The 21095-nt window shown below is 34.9% G+C and overlaps 1 protein-coding gene across 1 annotated transcript in view; it reads right to left on the bottom strand.

The window, feature by feature from the left end:
- Positions 1-21095, bottom strand: part of IL17RD (interleukin 17 receptor D) — a 53163-nt gene that overhangs the window by 11766 nt on the left and 20302 nt on the right. The window contains exons 2-9 of the mRNA XM_075052720.1: positions 12165-12222; positions 8679-8804; positions 3929-4047; positions 3359-3479; positions 2288-2332; positions 2037-2188; positions 1134-1199; positions 537-591 (exon numbers count right to left, since the gene is read on the bottom strand). Of these exons, the coding sequence (XP_074908821.1) occupies positions 537-591; positions 1134-1199; positions 2037-2188; positions 2288-2332; positions 3359-3479; positions 3929-4047; positions 8679-8804; positions 12165-12222 (742 nt within the window). The remainder of the gene's footprint in view (positions 1-536; positions 592-1133; positions 1200-2036; positions 2189-2287; positions 2333-3358; positions 3480-3928; positions 4048-8678; positions 8805-12164; positions 12223-21095) is intronic.

The raw sequence follows: 21095 nt of genomic DNA, 5'->3' as shown, positions 1-21095 counted from the left end.
GCCTTCATCTGAGGCTATGCTTTGTGTCTGCAGTTACATTCTGAAATCCCTACTTAGCTTCTCAATAACTGGTCTTATCCACGGACATGCTAAGCATTCACCTGACAGGTTTTCTAGACTGCTTGATTTGACTTCAGTGCTGAAGTACATAGGCAGGTAACACATTTAAGCTGCTCTCTCAGTTTCACTACATTATTTCCACACTACTGCATGCATAAGTTGCATGCAATTAAGATACAGACTATGATACTTCATATCCATATATACAACAAAAGTGGCTTTCCCACACAGATTTCCAATGACATATTGATCTAAACCGTACTAAATATAAATGTACAGACAGGCAGATGCGTATGTACAAGTGTGCATGTCTGCTCTTTTTTCCTTAGGTCAAAAAATCACAGCACAATTGCCTCAGTAGCCTTGATTATGGCAAACAGACACAGGTCAAATCGAGATTTGTTTCCAACATAATTAAAACAATCTAAATTAATAAGGTAAATACTGTATACTGTTTAAAAAAACAAAATTCATACCTGGCTTTAGCGCATAGTGCATTGTTTTCCTTGTTGTATTAGTGTCATCAACCAGCTTTGAAAAGTAAAAGTTGAATGTTATTTTGTGGATACTTAATTTTATTTATTTTTGCAATACATAAACTATAACAGCTTTCATGACCAAATGTGAAGACACTTACTGTTCAAAAAGTTAAAATTAAAGAGCACCACAAACTAGTAATTAGTGAAATCACCTTTGTTGGTACATAGTTTAATGATGTAACATTAATTTTCAGAGTTCACATACTGTCACCATCAAGAGAAATACACAGCTTTTAAGTGTAGTAAAAATTGACCCAACTACTGAATTCCAACTAAAAAAGTTGAAGTCCAAGAATTACGCAGGCCCACAACTTTACTTGAAGGCACAGATGAAACTGCTATGCACTCAGGGAAGCAAAGCTATGGAAAGGTCAAGAACAATCTGTATAAAAACCTTTACTTGCCCATCGTATTTCAGTAGGGATGTGAGGTCCAATTTTACTAGAATATAACCTGAAATACTTTAATTTCAGTTAATTTCTCCATTAACATACTCATTTAGCTGTTGTACAAATGACTTTTTAGAAATATTACCTCAATTATATAATCCCCTGGAGACACATTCTGAAGAATACAACTTGTAGTATCTGTATTTTGCTCCTACATCAAAGAAAGAGAATACTTTGCAAGCCATTCACATACTTTTAAAACCTAATAAAATATACATTCACATTGATTTAGAAATATACAGTGCCCTCCTGTATTAAGACACCTTAAACCAGCAAAACTAAGTCTCTCCATTCAAATATGCAAGGACTACAATCCTCTGCCTGCAGAACTAAAATATGATTAATTAAAAAAAAAAAAACAAAAAACAAACCAACTTAGAAGTTTGGTCTAATATATAAACTCTACATTATGCCCTGGAGCTCCCCAGCTTTCAGAGACTTTGGATGAAAGGTTGACCACTGAGAACAAACTTACCATTGAATACTAACCAAAGTTAAGGAAAATAATACAGCAAATTGCAGCTCCCATAATAAGATTTAGGCACACAGCTGTACAAAATCACAGAGAGCCTAATGCCATGCACAAACTAAAATGACGGCTATCTTGTGATACCATCTCAGATGGGTAATCTATAAAGTGGTTAATTTGGTGCAAAGGTGAAATAAAAAAGTAAAAAATAATATGTATAACAAACATAATAAAACTGCAGTTTGAAGTACTAATTAGTTGTAGTGTCTTCGAGAGAGAACAGTCTCCTCCCATTTGCTTATATTATCCAGCTCCAATAGAGCCCTCAAGCCTGGTTTTGACTGATGAGTGCTATCACAATACAATTATTATTTATATAAACAGTACCAAATAGTTTAAAAAATTTAAAACTGATAGCATTCTATACTATATTAAGTTTTTAAGGTTTCTGTAAAACCTTAGAACATCTAATGTTAATAGGTTTTGTGCTTGTAAGAGTTGCAAAACTCAGCGACGTACCTGCTTGCAGGTCTTTTGCTTAAATGGCCCGTCATGCTTAAGTTTGTAGTGAAGAAAGTAGTATCTAAACCCAAAGTTGTGAGGTGCATGATCAAAGGACACTTGCATGTTAAAACCCTGCTGGGTAACATTCAGGTTCCTTGGCTTCCAGTCTGTCAGAAGAGATATTAATGAATTAGAAAAAAAGTGGCTCTTCAAGTACAGTAACTTTTTGTAAGATGAATATACAGAAAGTATTACACTTTACTTACAAGGTTTGCAGACAAGGTTTTCTGGCTGTAGCAACAATTCACATGCTACAAATACACACAAAAATTATTAATGATACAGTATCAAAATGCTATGCTATGCAAACAGAAAAAAGGAGGGCAAAAGAAGAGAGTTCATAATTTTGAAGACAATACCCCCATTTCTTTCTCAGTCTCTAATATGCATGGAGTAAATATATTTTGCAAACTTAGCTTCTTTGTTATGATTTCAAGTCCCTTCTCATCTTTATATGCGAAACACAAGTTCATTAATTTGAAAATAGCATTCCTTAGTGAGACAAAAGGGATAGCACCAGGCACAGCACAGCAGGAGAGGAAGTTGAAACAGCCTTAAATACATTTACTCCAAGTAAATAAGCATGCTGAGCACTATTACAAAGACAAACATTACTACGGTCTGCATCAACAGACAGACTTGAAAATATTTTAAGAAATATTTTAAGAATTAAGGAGAAAAAAAAAAAAACCCTAAGCAGGACAAATATCAACATTTCACTCCAAAAGGTACTTGCAGTTTCTCATTATACAGTTTAAGCACTGAGGAGCTTATTCAAGTTTCTTCTAACTCCAGTGAGAACTGCTATGTAATTTTGAGAAATTCAACTTGATTTGTTGCTATCTAATTTTATATATACTCATCTCTAGATACCTGGTTTTGAAACCGTGATCTCAAAACTAAAAACAACCTGAGCTTCTCCACAATGTCCAGAGAGGAGAAGGAGCAAACCATGAGTCAAATGTTCCTGAGAACCATGGGAGTAATCCTGCTGTAAGCAAACATGAGGTAATCTCAGGCCTACCTGAGACTTTTCTTCTGGTTGTTGCCTAACACGTATTATCATATACCACATATTTATCTGCGGCACCCGAATTCTTTCTACGTTGCACCCAGATCTTCCTCCAAAGACTATGTCAGTAACTATCTTAACCCAGACTCAGCTAACATCTTCACCTACTACATTCCTTTGTTGGGAAAACTAAAAAGCTGGGGTGGGGGGACGCACCCATTGGTGAAGAGATGATATGCAATACTATATTGTATGCAATACTTACGTCTAGTTCGGAAGAAAAATGGGTGGTAATTACTTTCATTTTTAATGGAAGGAAAAGGAACAATCTTTACAAAGTAATCTGTTTCAAACTTCAGATTTACAAAGGGCTGGGATTCCATTCCCTACAAAAAGACAAGATTGCAACATATTGTAAAAACAAGTACTATAACTGAAAGTATCTTTCAAAACAAGCCCACGCTTTTGCAAACATAAACAGAAATTAATACATTAAGAATCCTTTATCCACTCCTCCATTGCAAATGGACATGAGGGATCTCAAAACTGAGTTGGATGTGGACTATTACAGATGTGCACCTGTACTCCAGAGCCACCCAAATGACAGCTTCCAGTTTCAGGAAAGCTTCTATAGAAGGGGACTAGATCTGTCTCTGGAGCAACAACTACCACTAGTTTAAAGAGTAATACTTTTAGGAAGCGACTTGCATCCTAGTAAACAGCACATTGTGTATATGCTTAGATAGAGAGAGATTTATATGCAGCATAGGAACACTTTCAAGACTACTCACACAATCAAGCAACTATGAAACTTTTCTTGAAACAAAACACTTACTGTTCGTTTAAAACTGGGGCTGAGCTGCTTCGGATCTTTTAAAACCATCTGCTGGCATTGTCTTCCCTCTGATTTTAACTCCTCAAGTATTACTCGAAATCCTTTCAGGTATTCAATCCCTGCAAACAGCAGGGCATTTAATTAGAAGACTAATATTTCAAAATGCATAATGTGGTATTTTATGTAATTTGAATATATTTGTCTTTAAAAATAAAACTTACCATTCATATGAAATAACATTCGTGTTTTAATATCTGTTGTTGTATGTCAGTTCTTCCCACATTTTCTATCTTGCCTATTTAGAATTCAGTCTTTGGCAAAGGCTGCAATTACTACATACTTGTGTAATGCTTAGAGCAGAGGGGCCCACATCTCAGCTGGGGCTTCCAAATTATCACTGCAATGTAAGTTATCATTTCCTTCATCACCCTCAGGAGTATTTTATAGTAACTTCACATTTCCATTATTAGCAATTAAATATAACATTTTGCTAGCAAATTATAGAAATACTCCTTTATAACATCTTCCTATCATTTCCGAGACTAGCAGATTAAAGTGATAGCCATTGTTACAACTTCTTTAGTTCTAGTATAGCATGGGATAACAGAAAACTTGACTTAAATGGAATGGAATTTATTCCAGTGCGTGAATACTTCCAGTTATTTGTAACTGATGCCAGAACTACACCCATTTTTTTCAAGTTACTCTAACACAACTAACTCTCAGCACAGTGTCTTTACATTTCTTTGCAATGTTCAAATCATGGAATTACTTCATTACATGACTAAACTGAGTCATAGCGATGTAAATGTCAGAGGACAATACCAGAGTGTTACCCTGTGATAGTTTTGTGGCTCAGGTATCAAAGTCACTGCACAGTTCCTCAAGACTAACTACCACTACTCCATCTAATTACATCTTTTCAGCAGCACTACAGATAGATATTTATCAGAATAGATATTTATCAAAGACACAGCCACAGCCTTCATAAGCTAAATGCTACCTAAATCAAAATGGATTACTTTGAGTTTATGCTATGCTTGTCAAAATAATTTAAAAAAACCACCCAAATGTATGATTTACCACAGACCTCCTCTGTTTCGCTAGTTTTCATGGTTTGGGGGGGGGGGGTGTTGGTGGTGTTAATGTTTTATAATTTTGTAGAAGATAAAGACCATGAGTTGCCCAATGTGTTCTTGATATTCCACAGAACAAAAGCACTATTTGTGCTTACATGAAGACCATGAAAGAGAAAGTGTTCAGCCTCCATGTTACCCGAGATGTTTCAACGGCAGTTCTGTCCTCACGCTTTCCAAAGGATTAACCTCTGATCATTACAAGAAAGAACACCAAGCTTTGTTTCCCATAGAGATTTGATTCATCCAGTCTGCAGCTGAAGATTATCAAATGCTTTCAACTGCAGTTTTGCAGAAACAAGTGTAATTTTCATATACTCTTTTCAACTCCAGAAATTAGTTGGGTTTTTTTAGTTTAAAAAATTATGAAAGCATGATTTAATACTGGGAGGCCACAAAAAATGAGTTTTTCTTACCTAAAATGTTTGATTTAATAAATGCAGGTCTAGGCTAAAAAATTTATATCAAGCTTAATAAATACACATTTGCATTATTAGCTATATCTCATCATTTAGGATGCAATCCTACCACATAAATGGGAGCTTCCAGCTCTCACTAAATTATAAAAAAAACCTGATTTAAAAGCTTTTTGAGGGAGTAGGAACCATGAAATATCAAGTTCAGACTCTGCTGTATGAGAAGAAGAACATGAAAAAAAACAGATTTCTGTTTTAATTTTGAAAACTATTGTGCTTAACTCTAACTAGAATTATTTCATTGTTATGGAAAAGCACCTTTGCATTTAAAATTCTTTAATGAAGTATTAAAAACATTCAAGAAGGAAACTCCACCTCTTATTTGCTAAACACTGGTGACTAAAAAACAATGAGTTTATATTAAGTTACTCTATTTAGGACCTCAATTAGTGTGAAGAAAAAGAAATTATGAGCAGGTGTTGGTACAGAGAGAGTGCACTATAGCACAGCAGTCTCCAAATCTTCTTGATCATGCACTCCTATCAACAAAAAAAATTTTGACCACAAGCCCCCAGTATATTTATAAAATATACATAGGTACTACTGTGGTAATATATTAATGTACATTATAAAATATACACACACACACAAAAAGCATGAGATAAAGATTAAAAACAACTTTTAAAATAATTTTATTAATTATATAAAAATTTTATTCCCACTTAAATATTAATAATAATATATATTTTTGAGTGACAGCTATGTGATTGAATAGGCTTTGTTTTGTTTTTTTTTTAAAACTTGGTTTAACGCTTTATGATAAGGCAATTTGAAGGTCTAGTTCTAAGTTCAGTTAATTTCGTTACTTGGTTTTAATGGCTATCATAGCAGAAAAAAGAACCTCACAAAGATACATGGATCCAAATGAAGGAAGTGCATCATCGGCTGCATTTACTAAATCATGATACTCATTTTTCACTTTCATCCTCCAATTATGCAAAGGTTTTTCTTGAAATTTGGCTAGTAAATTTGTATCTTCCCTGATGTCAGTTTTCTTGCAAACTAATCAGAATGTGTTGCATTTTTGTATTTTTAACAAATGGGTTCAAAACGCACTGAAACTCTGCATTAAGAAGATTTTTAAACAGGCTAGGAAATTCTGTTTCCTGATTTAAGTGTAAAAACATGATAGTTTTATAGGTGAGAAGGTGGCATTGTTTTCAGCAACAAAATGACATAACAAAGGAAACATTTCAAACATTCATGTTCAAAAAGCTCTTTCCATAGCATCAGTTTCTTTTGAAAAGCAGCTACTTCTCACTCATTGTTAAAATGTCACCTTTACCTTGAAGAGACACATTAAATGTGGTTTTGGTTTGTTTTTTGTTTTGTTTTTTTTCTTTTAAGTATCTGCTAGGTAGCAAGCATACTACTGACAGCCACTCGGCATCACAGAAAAGGTCAGCAAATTTGGAAGACTTGTCTTTTTGTCAAAGAAGAATGCTTAACTCAAAGATTTGAGCTTGACAACTCCTAAGCACTTTACCACAAGATAACCAGTGAACCTCCCAGTGGCACAAAAAATTTTCATGGTCACTCCCCATCTCATTACAAAGTACTGTAAAGATTCTAGTATTTAAATGTCTTGTTTTTATAAAACTAACCACTGATGACATCTTGTGCAGTTCTGGCTCCAAATTCACTGCTGCAATAGTTTCCCTATGAATGATGCAATGACTGAATTTCACGTGTGGTGCCATCTCTGTAACGTTATGCCAGAATCCTTCTTTTCATTCCGTAATTTCCCCATATTATTTCAGCCAGTTTTACTGTTGCAGGAAGAACAAGTGTTTCCCCAGTGGTATGTGGCTTTTTGTCTTTCACTATTGAGTAAGAAATCTCAAAAGAGAGTTCACAAAAAGAGGCTTCCAAAGATTTATCATTAAGTTCAGTGAAATTTTGTACTTTATTGAGTATTGCATAGCTTCAAACATCGCTGAGAAATTGTGGAGGTTTGTCTTCATGTTCCAGATGCTCAGTTTTCAAATGTCTTGCTAATCGTGATGGCTTCACAGTACTAGCTAATATCTCAAGGCACGCTATGTGCTTTCGGCAAAGTTCATCATTAACAATGGCAGGTGTAAATCTGTATTTCAAATAATCTTGATAATTTTGGCCAACTTTTTATCAGAACTGATTGGATAGTAATTGTTTTTACCTTCTAATGTGGCTGACAAAGAGCCTGTACCAGGAGTAGGGGAACTGTCAGCTCTACTATTTTCTTGTTGTTCGCATATGCTCACATTATTAGTATTACCTTCAACTATCTTAAGCCACTTGTCCATTTCATCGTGATTGCTAGTTTAGTTAAAACTAGATAATATAATCGGTAAATCCACTTAACCTGGCACATATACACTGCAATAAGTCACAATATGCTGAAAGCAAATGAAAGAGTGAGGGCACCACTGTGAAACCCTCCACATTGTAGAACACCCACTCTTCCTTTAGGATACCTCATATACCACACGTGAAACATGAACATCTGACACAGAGACCAAGTAAGGGTGCCAGTGTCAATCCATATATATAGCTTAGGTTTTCTGTTCAAGATTTTAAAAATACGCAAATAGAAGTTCTAAAATTTTCTACACGTGCCCCAATGGATCACCTTGTGCACCCCCCACTTTGGAGACTACTGCTCTAGTGGGCAACAAGTTACTCCCAGTGACATTTAAGTGATTGAGGAATACTGTTAGTGACCAGACCTGACAAAGAAACACATTAAAGTTTGTATAGCTATGATTAAATAGTGTTTTCCACCTGTAAGACAATCTGCATCCTAATGAATCTTTAAGTGTATTGGCAATTAAACTCAATCAATGCCACTGAAATGCACCAATGCCTTGGGGCAGAGAATAAAATCAGGGCTATTACACAGTTCTGAAGAGCAGGAAAAATTCAACAAACTGGAATAGTAAAAAGCAGTGTATGGCTGCAGAGAGCATCCTACTTTTAAGGGTATTTCAAGTGAGCTAGTAAAAATAGCAGCTTTGCAAAGCTGTTAAGAATTTCTTCCTTCCTAAGCAGTTTGTTTCAATGATTCCAAGCATAATTTAATTATTTTACCTAATACCGATCAGCAAGAAGTTATTATCGAAGACATGATGAATTAGTCCATTTCCCTCTACTACTTACCAACGGCATTTGCTGTCCAAAGTATCGTCACTGCAACCTGTTCATAACATGCATACTGACTGATAGTTATATTCTGCACATCTCCAATCACGTGTTTTCCCACTGAATTCAGATAAGGTGTACAGTCTAAAAATACGGAGAAATAAATGCTTTAGGAAAAACATTCTAACCGACGTTCTTGTGCCATACCAGGGCAATTAAATCTTAATCTGCCAACAGCACCTAATCTTAAAGATCTATTCAAGCAACCAGTTTCCAACATGACCTGCACCTTTCCATGTAAATAAAGAGTTAAGTTAATTTCCTAATTTTTCTTCAATATTGAGCAAAGTAAAAGTACATGTGCACTATTTATTCTATAAAAATAAGTATTGTATAGTAAATCTAAATTAAGCTTTTGTTTCAGGACTCTGAAAACCACAAAACTTTCCAAATCACTGAGCACAACCACCTTCACCACTTGCAAAACCCTAGTTCACAGGACACCAAAGGAAATTACCAGTTTATAATACCAGTATAGCCTGTACCACAGTGTAAAAACGACATGTTGGGACTCCTAAAAGAGAATAACTTTTCCTCACTAATTACTCAAAAGAATATGAGGACTGATATTAATTTTGTGCATGTACAGAGCTTAGAGCAAGAGAATATTGGTCAATGATCAGGCACGTATGAGAACAATGAACAACATGAAGCTTTAGAACTGGTACTCAATAAGTGCTTTTTAACCACGACACTGTTTGATCCTGACCATAAAGAACCTACTGCCTAAATCCATCTCATGTCTGTCATCCATTCAATAGCCATATCCCCAGATCATTTTCCTGCCACTGGATCCAGTCAGAACTAGTTTTGTCTTGTTATCCTCACAAAAACAGTGTCCTCCCTTAAGTTATAGCTCTGCAAACATGCAATTATAGAAAACCTCAGCTTTCATTAAGAAAATAAAATATAAAAAAACCATTCTTGATTTTGTTATTGAACTCGACCATGTGTTCATGCATTCAAAACAAGAAAACAAATGACCCTGAATTTTATTACTTTTAAAGCATTACAATGTTTAGAGTCATCTTTTGTGGCAGGAAGAGAAGTAGTGGCCAGAGAATTCAATAGTTCCAGAGCACATTAAGATGTGTAGGAACAAACATTCTGCTTTTGAACTAGTGAAGCCAACAAAATCCAGAAAAAGTTGACCAGTAGACTATATATTGCTGACTCATGATTAACTCTAAAAAACTGAGATAATCTATATGCTATGTATTTGTCTATACAGAGTTTGTAGAAACGAAACACGAAAAACCAAGTGTTACGATAAGCCAATGCAGGAAATTCGAATTTAATTCAGAGGTGTGATCTTAAAGGCAAGGAAAGGAAAACTATTAACTGAAAAGCAGTTTTAGAAAATGGCTTCTTACTGTGAATAACAATGGTAAGGGATCTTTTATGTAACTGCCATGCAAATAAGAATAGAACAGTTTGTACGACATTGCCTTTTACAAATGCTGGGCAGTTGGTACTTACTTTGCTGTTTGTAGAATTCTGTTGCTACGAGTGAACTCAATGACAGCATGAACTTCCTCTTAGGAGAATAGAGTATCTCTTTCAATGGAAAGTTTGAAGTAACAGTTTTTCTGCTAGGTCTGGATCTAATTAACAGCAAGCCCAAGATTTTGGATCCTGGTTACTAAAATTTTATGGTCAAATGACAATTTGCCAAAATGGAATATAGCACAAACGTCTCAAGTTTGACTGTGAGTCACTGATTTACATTTTTAAAGAACAACAGATTTAGGAAGAAAACAGAAGGGGAAAATTGCACTTTTCAGAAAACCACTTCTTTTACTTGAATACAAATGAAAATACTAAAACATACAAACATTTGTTCTTCACCTGAATAAATAATCTAACCAACTGATTTAACAACATAAAACACAGTTCGCTAGAGTTGCTGTGTGACAAATAAAAGCCTTTAAGTCCCAGCCAGCAAGTCAAATTCTCTTTTGTGCTGGCTTATTCACGATAAGTATGTATTTCCATATTATACAAACTCTTCAGCCTTGATATCAGGGAACTCTTTTTCTAGTACTGCAGAACTCAAATAACTCCTTTGTCCAGGAAGCATGCAGTGCCAGCAGAATTTTGAATTAACACTTGTCATTGGTTAAACACAGTTCCTGGTGCCAGAATTAATGGAAAAAACATGACAGATACGGGACTTAAAGAGACTCCATTGTGTTAACTATATGTGGGGATCTCTGTTCTGACTGGTATTATTTCTTGTTTTTCTTTATGTAGATAAAAAAAAATAAGTCTTTTGTAGTGACCACTTACCTCTTGTACAATCTGACATACTTAAATTTTGCTCATTTTAAATATTAGCATCAAATTAGATTTTAAAAAATTCACAGTGAAGGATTTCAAATTCAGAAATTAACGTAAAAATAGAGGAGCAACAAGATGATCAGAATGAAACAAAAGCACTATTGTTAGGTTTCCTGATACATGTTCTCAATGATGAAATTATACCCACATTCAGTATCTAATTTCTTTGAGTAGGCAAAAAACCCAACCTGTAACTTGCATTGGCATTAATATTCGTGCTGTAAATTAGGACCTTCTCTTGACTGTACATTGAGTTTATATTGATGATGGCCACTAACTGCCCAAATAAGGATAAATTCCCAATGTAGTCAATAGTCATACTTTACTGACTATAGACAACATAGATGACAAAAACCTTTAAAAAATTAAAACAAAAAGACACAGCTATTTAGCAGATGTTTGAGGAGGTTTGAAGTATTATTGCTGCAACCTGCTTATTACTGTTATTATGCTAGAGATTACTTTCTTCTTAGTTTAGCTGCAAAACAGACCACATCTGCTACAGGACTAAAACCATCTGTCTTCACTGAAAACGTAAACAGCAGTTTTCCACTAACCTGGTCCTTTAACACTGTAGCTAACGAAAAGTTCCAACTACTTCAACTAGATGAAGAGATTCTACGCATCTTCAATATTCATACTCAATATTAATTCTTGCAAAGACACATTTTTAATATATTCAAATACGAACTACACGTTTTCTACCTTGAGGCACTTTACACCACTTTCCCCAAAAATTACACATCAAAGATGTATAAAGCTTGAAATAATCCTTTCCTATGACTTCGTGTGTAGTGAACCTTTCAATGGCTACATTCTTTCACAGAATAAAATCATTCTCTATAATTTTCCAGCCAAATACTGGGCAGATGATGTATGTCAATCTGAAAGTGAAACTACTACAAATTATTAAGTCATTTTATTATACACAGGAAGGAGAAGATCCACCAGACGCACCAAAAACAAATCTAGATTTTAAAATTATGTCAATACTAAAGAGTTCATGCTATTCTTAGAGCCATTTTTAAGACACATGTTGCTATATACTGACAACTGTGATGGAGTCCTTGATTTTTGTGAATATAGTGCAAATTTTCAACTTACTGTCATATTTAAAGGTGATATTGAGTAGTCCGTTGTTCTTGGTGACTGATGACAGCCCCTGTAGAGAAATATCAAGAAAATAATTTGAATAAAGCAAGCTACTTTGAACTTATGTAGATTTTTATTTTGTAAATAGTTTGTTGCAGGATCATAGAATTCATGATTTTTTTCCTTCTGTTTGGGCATAGCATCCATCAGTCTGAACACAGGCAATGACAGAAAAGATTGCATATACTTGCATGCACTCACCTGTCATCAACTTTCCAAATGTAATACTCAAAGAAGTGAAAACAAAGAGAAATGAAAGTCCAAATACAATATTTGCATGAAGACATGAAATTGTGACTTTGGTAGTACAACTTGCCCAGTAGATGTGAATCATAGAAGCTTATTTTTGAAACAAACTTATGTGACATTCTCAACTTCGACCATATAGGTTTATCATGCCCATAAAAAACCCACACCTATTAATCGAGGATTAATGAAAAATCAAATTGGGTTCCCCAGGGCAAACACAATGTAAAAGAAGAGAAGAGAGAAAGAAGAGAGAAGAATGTCAGTCTGAAAAAGCTGATCTCAATTCCACAGTTGTGAAAAAGAGTATAAGAAGTTCTAACACACAGAAGAAGGAATGTCACTGCTAAGCACTGTGGTCATAGCACTTTAGCTCTATTTTCTTGGTGAAGGTCAGTTGCAGGAAAGAAATTAAAGGTAGGAGCAAAACAGTAGAAGAACTGATGAAAGAGCACTCATCACCTTCCAGACACTCCTCATCCCGTTAACTACCTCAGAACAGGTGGCTAAAGGACTCTATTACCTATTTGTCAGTTGGGCAAACTAACCCACCAAATTTTCAGCACTCAAAATTCATCTACAATCAAGTCATCCTTTTTTTTTTTTTTAAGTCTAATATTATTCAATGCTCACAAGAACTACACAGAATTCAAAGCTTAACATAAGCTGAGGTATGATAAGCCAGGACACAAAATCTATGGCCTGGTTCATCAGTGTGTCTGAATTGTACATGGGAGAAACTCTTACTACAGAGAGACTATCGATGTCCAGTGTCTAGATATGTGCCCACACCTACCCTTCATTAAATTATTTTATACAGATATATTTATATGTAATTTATGTTTCTGTGCCTGATACCATTCTTGTGGAATTTATACTTCCACGTGCTTTGAGTCTTACGCAGTTTATGCGCTGGATTACTTTCCTGTTGTATTTATTTATGTAAGAGGCCCCCATATAGAGGCCCAAATCATTTTACCATGTATTGTAAATATTCGGAAGAAATTCTGGCCGAGAAGAGCTTACTTAGACAAAAACACAGATGGAGAATTTAAATTTCGATCTTCCCATTGATTATTGGCTAAAATCAATAAATAGTTAAAGAAGAACAAATGAAACAGTGGATTTTCCAACTGGAATAATTGAGATAATTATATCCCTTAACTCTTCCAGCAGAAGTGCATATCAGAGAAATCCATTATGCTACATCAGACACACTTTCCTAACATCAAATACTATTAAAACAGATACTGCCATCCTTGTTGAGTGTCGCAGAATTTGAGGACCAACAGGAGAACTATTCCATTGCTCTCCCAGGGAGGAATCCAGACACATATGCAAGCTGGTGCATCTGGTGTCTCTTCTACACATACACAAAAGTACCTTGGACTTCAGAGACAGCAATACCTTACTCTTCAGAAACCACTGAAATTGTTTTTGGAACGCAAAACATAGCATCACCCTCACCCTTACTAGACACAAAGTAGAAAACTGTAACACTGATTCTTATGGAATAATATCATTCCCTGAAAGGCAAATAACATCATATTTACCATTATCTTGACAAAAAATATGAGCCATTTACATGGAATTATATCTGGGTTTACAGCTACATTGTAAAGGACAGAAAGAACTCCAACATTAATTAGATGTCGTTACGATCACATGTAAACATTTACTGCATCTCACTTCATAGTCAGACACAGGTGTTTAGAAAGAAAAATAAGGTATGAGTTAAGTTACCTTTAAAAAAAAAAAACACAAACCATAAAATACTACATACAGAATGAAAGCAAAGCAGATCTTGATAGTACTGTTAAAAGTGAAATTTGTAATCTCACTTTCTTCTTAGGTGGCTTTTCATTTGTTTAACTTTGATTTAGTTTGGCATTAAACAAGCTGTTATACAAAAAGGTTTCCTGAAACAGGAAGGCGTAAATTTTTTTTCAGTCTTAACTTTTCTATTAATATTTGTTTTACTCCAACTCATTTTCTGTTTCTCTTAAGCTATATAAAATCTCATTTAACTCAGTACTACAGCAAAGCAAAGACATTATGTGTTTGATACAATATGCAAAAAAAACCCCCAAAACTATTGACTTTTTATATTTATAAATAAAGACAGATAAACCATCAAATTAATTGTTACCCGTCTTCCTTTTGTCTCCTAGAGCTGAAGTTTTGAGACAAATTTCACCAAAGCCCAGTGAAAATTAGCACAAATGTTTTAATTCTTTAGACAGGATCTTTTATATCCTGTAATTAAAAAAAAAAAAAAGCAATGCTTTTTACTGCACCTTTAATTGCATTTCTAGTGGAATTATGGTGACAGCACAAAATATGTAACAGTAGAAGTATAAATCAATATACCACAATCATTAATAAAGTAGATGCAAAAGGTAAACATAACATAAGCCAAACTCTGCTGAACTTAAGCAGCACTTACAGGTTGTAAAACTGTGCTCCCAAGTGTATAAAAGGTTCAAAAAAGGCTGCAGTAATTTGGGTGAGAATTAGGGTCACTTTAAAGTGTTGAACTAGCTAATTGTCATATGAGTAAAAACATGTAACCTAGTCAGAAAATTTGATCAAGCTAAACTTTGGTATTAATCCTCGAAGTACTTTCTGCTGTGAGTTTAAAAATATATTCTTCCAGGAAGCATTCCCTTCTATTTAAGCCATAAAGTAATTGTGCTATTTAAATGGCTTATAGCTAAGACAGCTTGTTTAGAGCATCTTTCTTTAAAACTATAAATACTAATGCTGTGGCCTTAGGGCTCCACATTCTTAGTTAATTAACCACAAACATTTGTGAATTTACACGAAGCTTTTAATTCTGAACTTTACTAGAAAGCAAGTCTCCATTGCCTGAAGCTTTGTCTATAAAATCCCTTTGGTCCGCATACTTCTATACACACCGACTGAGAAGGAATACGTAGGAAAGAAAACAGCCAAAACATCTTTTATGAAGAGCTATAGACCACTGGTCTTTAAAGAGATAATCAAAGTTGAAATGCACACAGATGAGATTACCAATAACCTTGTTTGTAAAAAAAGCAGGGATGGGGGAAAGGGGTGAGGGGGGTATCCATAACAACATTAAATCTCATATTATGTGAGCTCAAAGCACAGAACTCCGCAGAAAACATGATAAACTAAGATCCAAATCCTGCATCTACATTGGGCAAGCAAGCCAGAAAGAATTTCCATCACATATCACATATCTCAAATCACAGAGATCAACGCTCAATCTGTTCCTCAATCCATATGAACAACTAAGATAGATATCTTGAATCAGCACAGTTCTGAATAACACTAATACATATAATCTCCTGAAGAATGAATACCTAATTTGGATGTTCAAGGCATGTGCAGACATTTAATTTTATTTAAATATTCACCTTTCAACATGAAAGAGCACAAGTATTAATAACAGTCAAAGACTATTACATGAAGTTAACCTGTATTTTTGTTTGTTTATATTTTTCTAATACCTACACTTCATTTATGGTAACAACTTATTAATGAAATGCACTTAAAACAACTCTTTTTACCCATTACTATGCCAGAGAGGAACAAAGGTAGGATTACATTTTCAGAAATAAAGCTTAAATGAAAATTTAACCACATTAACTAATTGTACCTCAAAAAAAAAAGTTAAATTTAACTAATGCCTGCCATCAGAGGCATAAGTTAAATACAAGAGAAAGAAATTTTTTAAAATCTGCTTGATTTTTATTGTTGTACTTTCCCCTCTTCCTTTTAATCTAGAACATATACTGTTTCATATTTGAAAGTAACATCTATTTTTTATATTTGACAATTCCTGCCAGAGATGGCATTGGTGATTTCAGAATTGTCCTATGAATAACCATTTTTACAAATAATATTGAAATACACTCAACATTCAACTTCTGTTGAGCAAACACTCTTTCATTCAATAAAGGCAATTTATGCATGTGAATAGGCACTGTCAGACAGCCACTTTAACATCAATACTAGGAAACAGAGATAGATGCTAGCACTAATTACAGAGATCTGTTAAAGGAGGTAGGAAATCACTACCCCTCAAGCATAGCCTTGTGCACCAGACCAAAACAGTAATCATGATTCATCTTTCATATGTTGTTAATCAATGCACACATGGTCCTAATTTCATGCTCCCATGAGGCAAACTGAAGGGACAATTGTTTTTGAACTCTAACATCAAGATGAATAATCAATGTTTATCATACTCACTGCTCAGTAAACTAAAAGCTTTATATTTGACATCTGCTCTTTTCGTTTTAAAGCTTTCTTGATGCTTTCAACCAAGTTAAAGTATTTTCTGTTTCTACAGTCATCAGTAAAAAGATTAATTATCTGTACTGTTTATACGCCTGCATTTTGGATTGCTTCCAACAAAATATAACAAAATACATAATCCATGCTAATGTGTGCAATATAACTTCTGTGTACTCCACTGACTGCAGAATGAATTCTAAACCCCGGGTGGATGGGTTTGTACTGTTACTACTATATCCTTGGTGTAACTGACAATTCCAAACATAAATTTTCTTCAGATTTGGCTTTATATATATGTATTTATGTTCCTGCGCTGCATGCACAAATTATGGGAAAAACATTTTAAAGAAACATCTCAGTGACACTGCAGAAGTAAGTTTTAATAAAAGTGAATTCAAGGAGCAATAGCCTTCTCTGTGCCTATTTCATATTTGAAACAGGGACCTAGATTCTTAAAAACATTTTTTTAAAGCTCTTTTAATAAGTTGGTATCTTTTGTGTTTCTTCTTATGTAAGCAACATAATGATTTACAAGAAATTACAGATTTTGTTTGGTTCTATGTTGTTATTTATTTACTTTTACACTGCTTCATCTTTAGAGCCACTGCACGTAAATTCAGCCACAGAGGAGCTGAATGTGTCTTCATAGCATTGCATCTAGAATTTGGCCTGAGATATGAAAGATAAAGCACTGGTTTTACTTCACTATAAAATATGTATTGGGGGGGGAAGAAAACCATCATTTTTGAGCATGAAGGAACTTCATGATCCATCCAACCCCTGGTTATCCTCTTGTTATACAAGCTGGTTAGCTGATTCTTCCCCAACACATCCTTGTCAAGAGCAGCCTGACATGTTCAAGGATCCCAATTTTTCTTCTACCTTACTTGTGAAAATTCAATGGTCAATCTCCAGGTGTTAGCACATTACTTTTACACAATTGTCCCTTTCAGACAGAGTATTAGGTTGCCTGGTAGATCAATTAGGCCCTTCCTCTGAACTGGAAGAACCTTTGTTTCATGTGAACATACTTAATGCTTTGACTTTCTCAGCACAGCTCAGCCTTCCAAGGGAGTAAGTAGATGCCTGGTGACCTGAGGCAGGCACAATACACTTCCCTTTGTTTAAAACTGTCAGGCACGTTCACATTTAGCATATTCCTTCTCCATCTCCCAGAATACAGCTTATTACCCCAATTTAAGCCCTGTAACTTGGAAAAACATTATGAAGCATCCGTATTAGCCTTTTAAAAAAAATGTTCTACCTTAAGCAGCAGTCAAAATCTTGTAAGAAGTCAAAAATTCAAAACCAGGACTGTATAGATGGCCCAGACACTGTGCTTTATAATCCAGGTACATCATCAACAACAAAAAAAACTACATAGTAATCTGGGAGATGAACATGCAAAACTTACTTTCCTAAACCAAACACAAGGAACTCATACTCCATTTGTATAAGAATTGTCCTGACCTTTTGTGATCATTAAATATCTCATTTTTTCACAAAATGACAACATTATCCATGGTTTCATGGCTGACTTCCCACATAGGTAGTTACATTTTGTCTGAACAAATTCTTCTGCCATTTCAACTAGACATGGTTTTCTCAAGTTCCTCCTGTCATGAAAGGATATTGAATTGAACAGCTGCTGACTTAAATCCTGTCCTTAAATGTACACATGTATACTCGTATGCCAGCTAGCTTCATGGGGGTCTTTTCAGATTTTTGGGGTCAAACATGCTGACTGAAGATCACAGATTACAGTGTATCCTATTTAAAAAAAAAAACACAAAAAACCACAAAAACCAACTAACAAAAACAACAACAAAAAAAAACCAGTAGAAATGCCTTTTCATTATGCCTCATTCCCAGCTATTTTAGTTTCTATTTAAAAAAGGCAATGTGGAAGGTTACCTTACACATGAGTCGGTCTGATAGAGAGGTAAGAAATCATTGTAATGAAGAAATACTACAAAAAATATTTACAGCATAACTCTTCAGTATGCAACATGGCTTCACACAGCTGTTCACTGAATGTATGTCAACTTGTTTACTTTAAGGAACAGACAGTCCTGAAAGCCACAATTTAACAACAATAGAAGCAAGTTTAATCTATACTGTTTGCCACCTACTGTGAAAATCTGAAGTCTCTGAGTCAAACCCAGGAATTCAATGCAGCAAAGCATGGAAGAAAAAGGGTACCAGCTCTTATTTCTCTCATACAATTTACAAGTTTGCCTAAGCAGTTTTCTGTAGTTTGCCTGTCACAATTTTCTTCCAACTTCCTTGTGTGAATAATGTTTGGTAAATTAAAAGCCTTCTAAAAAAACAAACAAAAAGCCCCCCCCCAAATCAACAGAATAAATACTTTCAAACAATGCACATTTCCCACAAACTTTACTGAAACCTGCTAGTATAAGGATATTTGGACAAAAGCCAAAAGTGTGTAGTTAAACCAGTGTTCTCTTAACTCTGGGACATGACCCCTGGCAGGAGAGTTGGAGAAAAGACGAGGTGTTTGGGAAGGTGAGGGGGAAGAAAAGCAATGCCAAGACAGGTGCACGAATGGTGATTGTGACTGCAAAGGAAGGGTGGTAGAAACGGTAAAGTTGTTTTTAGAGGAACCCAAGACAAATTAGTTTGAGAAGCACTGACTTGTGCTATAAACAACAAATAAATAGAATAATTTACAACTGAAATAATGGAGGAGAAATTAATGAAGCCTGTTATGCATGCTTACTGCTTAACATACAACACAGCATACTGTAAGATGAACAAGCTAGCTAATTATTCCACTCAAATTAAAGAATATATTTCTTCTTATGGTGGGATGTTATCTACAACTTCAATAAGCCTACAGGGTCCCACACTTAAGAGGAACAACTAAACCATGTATTTTCATTCATTTAATTGACTGTCCACTTAATGTGCAAACATGCAGAGCCATAAGCTGAGAGGCACAGTCTTTCTCTCAATGATGTTCAAAGAAAGTTAGAAGACAATCAAGAAAAGGTATCAAGAGGTGACTGACGCTTGAGAGAACAATGGATATATATTGTTTATATTAATATGTATATAATATATATGGATATATTCATTCATTCATTTTGCTTACCACATTAAGAAATGATGTAGCTTTCAGAGGAGAGGGCATCAGGGAAAAAGGAAAGCAAGTAAGAACAATACTTCAGAGCTACAAATTGTGTCTTTCAAGATTTTACGCACATAAAGGTTTGCTGCTTCTCCTAAATCAGTAAGTACTTGCAAGCCAGCCAGATCCAAAAAGAAAGTTTTTCCTTTAAAGCTGAGCATATGCAATGGCACCTGGAGAACAACTAAAGGAACTTATTTCCAAAATCATAAATGGTTCACTAATAATGTTCTGCTGCCAGATTCCTACCTTTCAAATTGGAAACTCCTAGCCCAAGCTCTTTGTTTGATCCCAGGTTTCATCCAAAGAAACAGAAAAGCTGTAAAAGCAACTAGGACTGACTTTGTAGGTTCAGTTTTAAGCTTCAGCCAGAACACAATTCAGAGTTACAACTATTTCAGGGTGGGTTTTTTTGCTCTTGGCTTCTCAATCTAATGCCAAAGTGCACACAACCCCCCCTAAGAATTCTGAGGGAAACTGTCATCAAATGTGGATTAACTGCTTTATTCATAATTGTTCTACCTAAAAAATTCTAATCTGAAATTTACTGCATTTTTGGAGATTCTCATTGCAAACAAACTTAGAGCAAGCAGACTGGAGACACGCCACTTGCAGTACAGGGTGAGTTTACCCGATCTGTAACTTGTGAAAATGGTAAGAACAGCTGCTTGCAAGGAAATCTTTAGAGCAGAACATCACATAAAGGCTGGAATGTGAAAAATTGGACAGAGCACATCTATTTTGTTTTGTGCATATTCACACAGTATCTTCCCCAATCCTAATCCTTCTCCTGTATTATCTGAAAGTCACTGAAATTCTTTAAGAGCTTTGCAGTCAGAAAATATGAAATGCATATTCTTAGAAACTTAATTTTAATTCTTACTTACATGAATGAAACATAGAGGGACAACTAAGGAAAGTACTACATATTCACAGGAGCTCATGAATGTAAAGGAAACTAATGCACATTGGCTTTGTAGAACCAACATGTAAACAGACCAAAGTTTTGGTTTTGGAGGATATGGAGGCAAGGTAATTTAGCAATAACTCCACTTTACTGATTAGAGTGCCACAGAACGCATAAAACTTTTAAAGTAGATAGGATTTGGGATTGTTCCATCTTAATCCCTCCCTTTGAAGTAATGCAATTATTTTGGACATAAAAACCTATTCTTAGGGATTTAGAAACACACAACTGTACT

The sequence above is a fragment of the Buteo buteo genome, chromosome 21, assembly GCF_964188355.1.
Source record: "Buteo buteo chromosome 21, bButBut1.hap1.1, whole genome shotgun sequence".
NCBI classification, from domain to species: Eukaryota; Metazoa; Chordata; class Aves; order Accipitriformes; family Accipitridae; genus Buteo; species Buteo buteo.
This window is presented reverse-complemented; position numbering and strand designations above follow the sequence as displayed.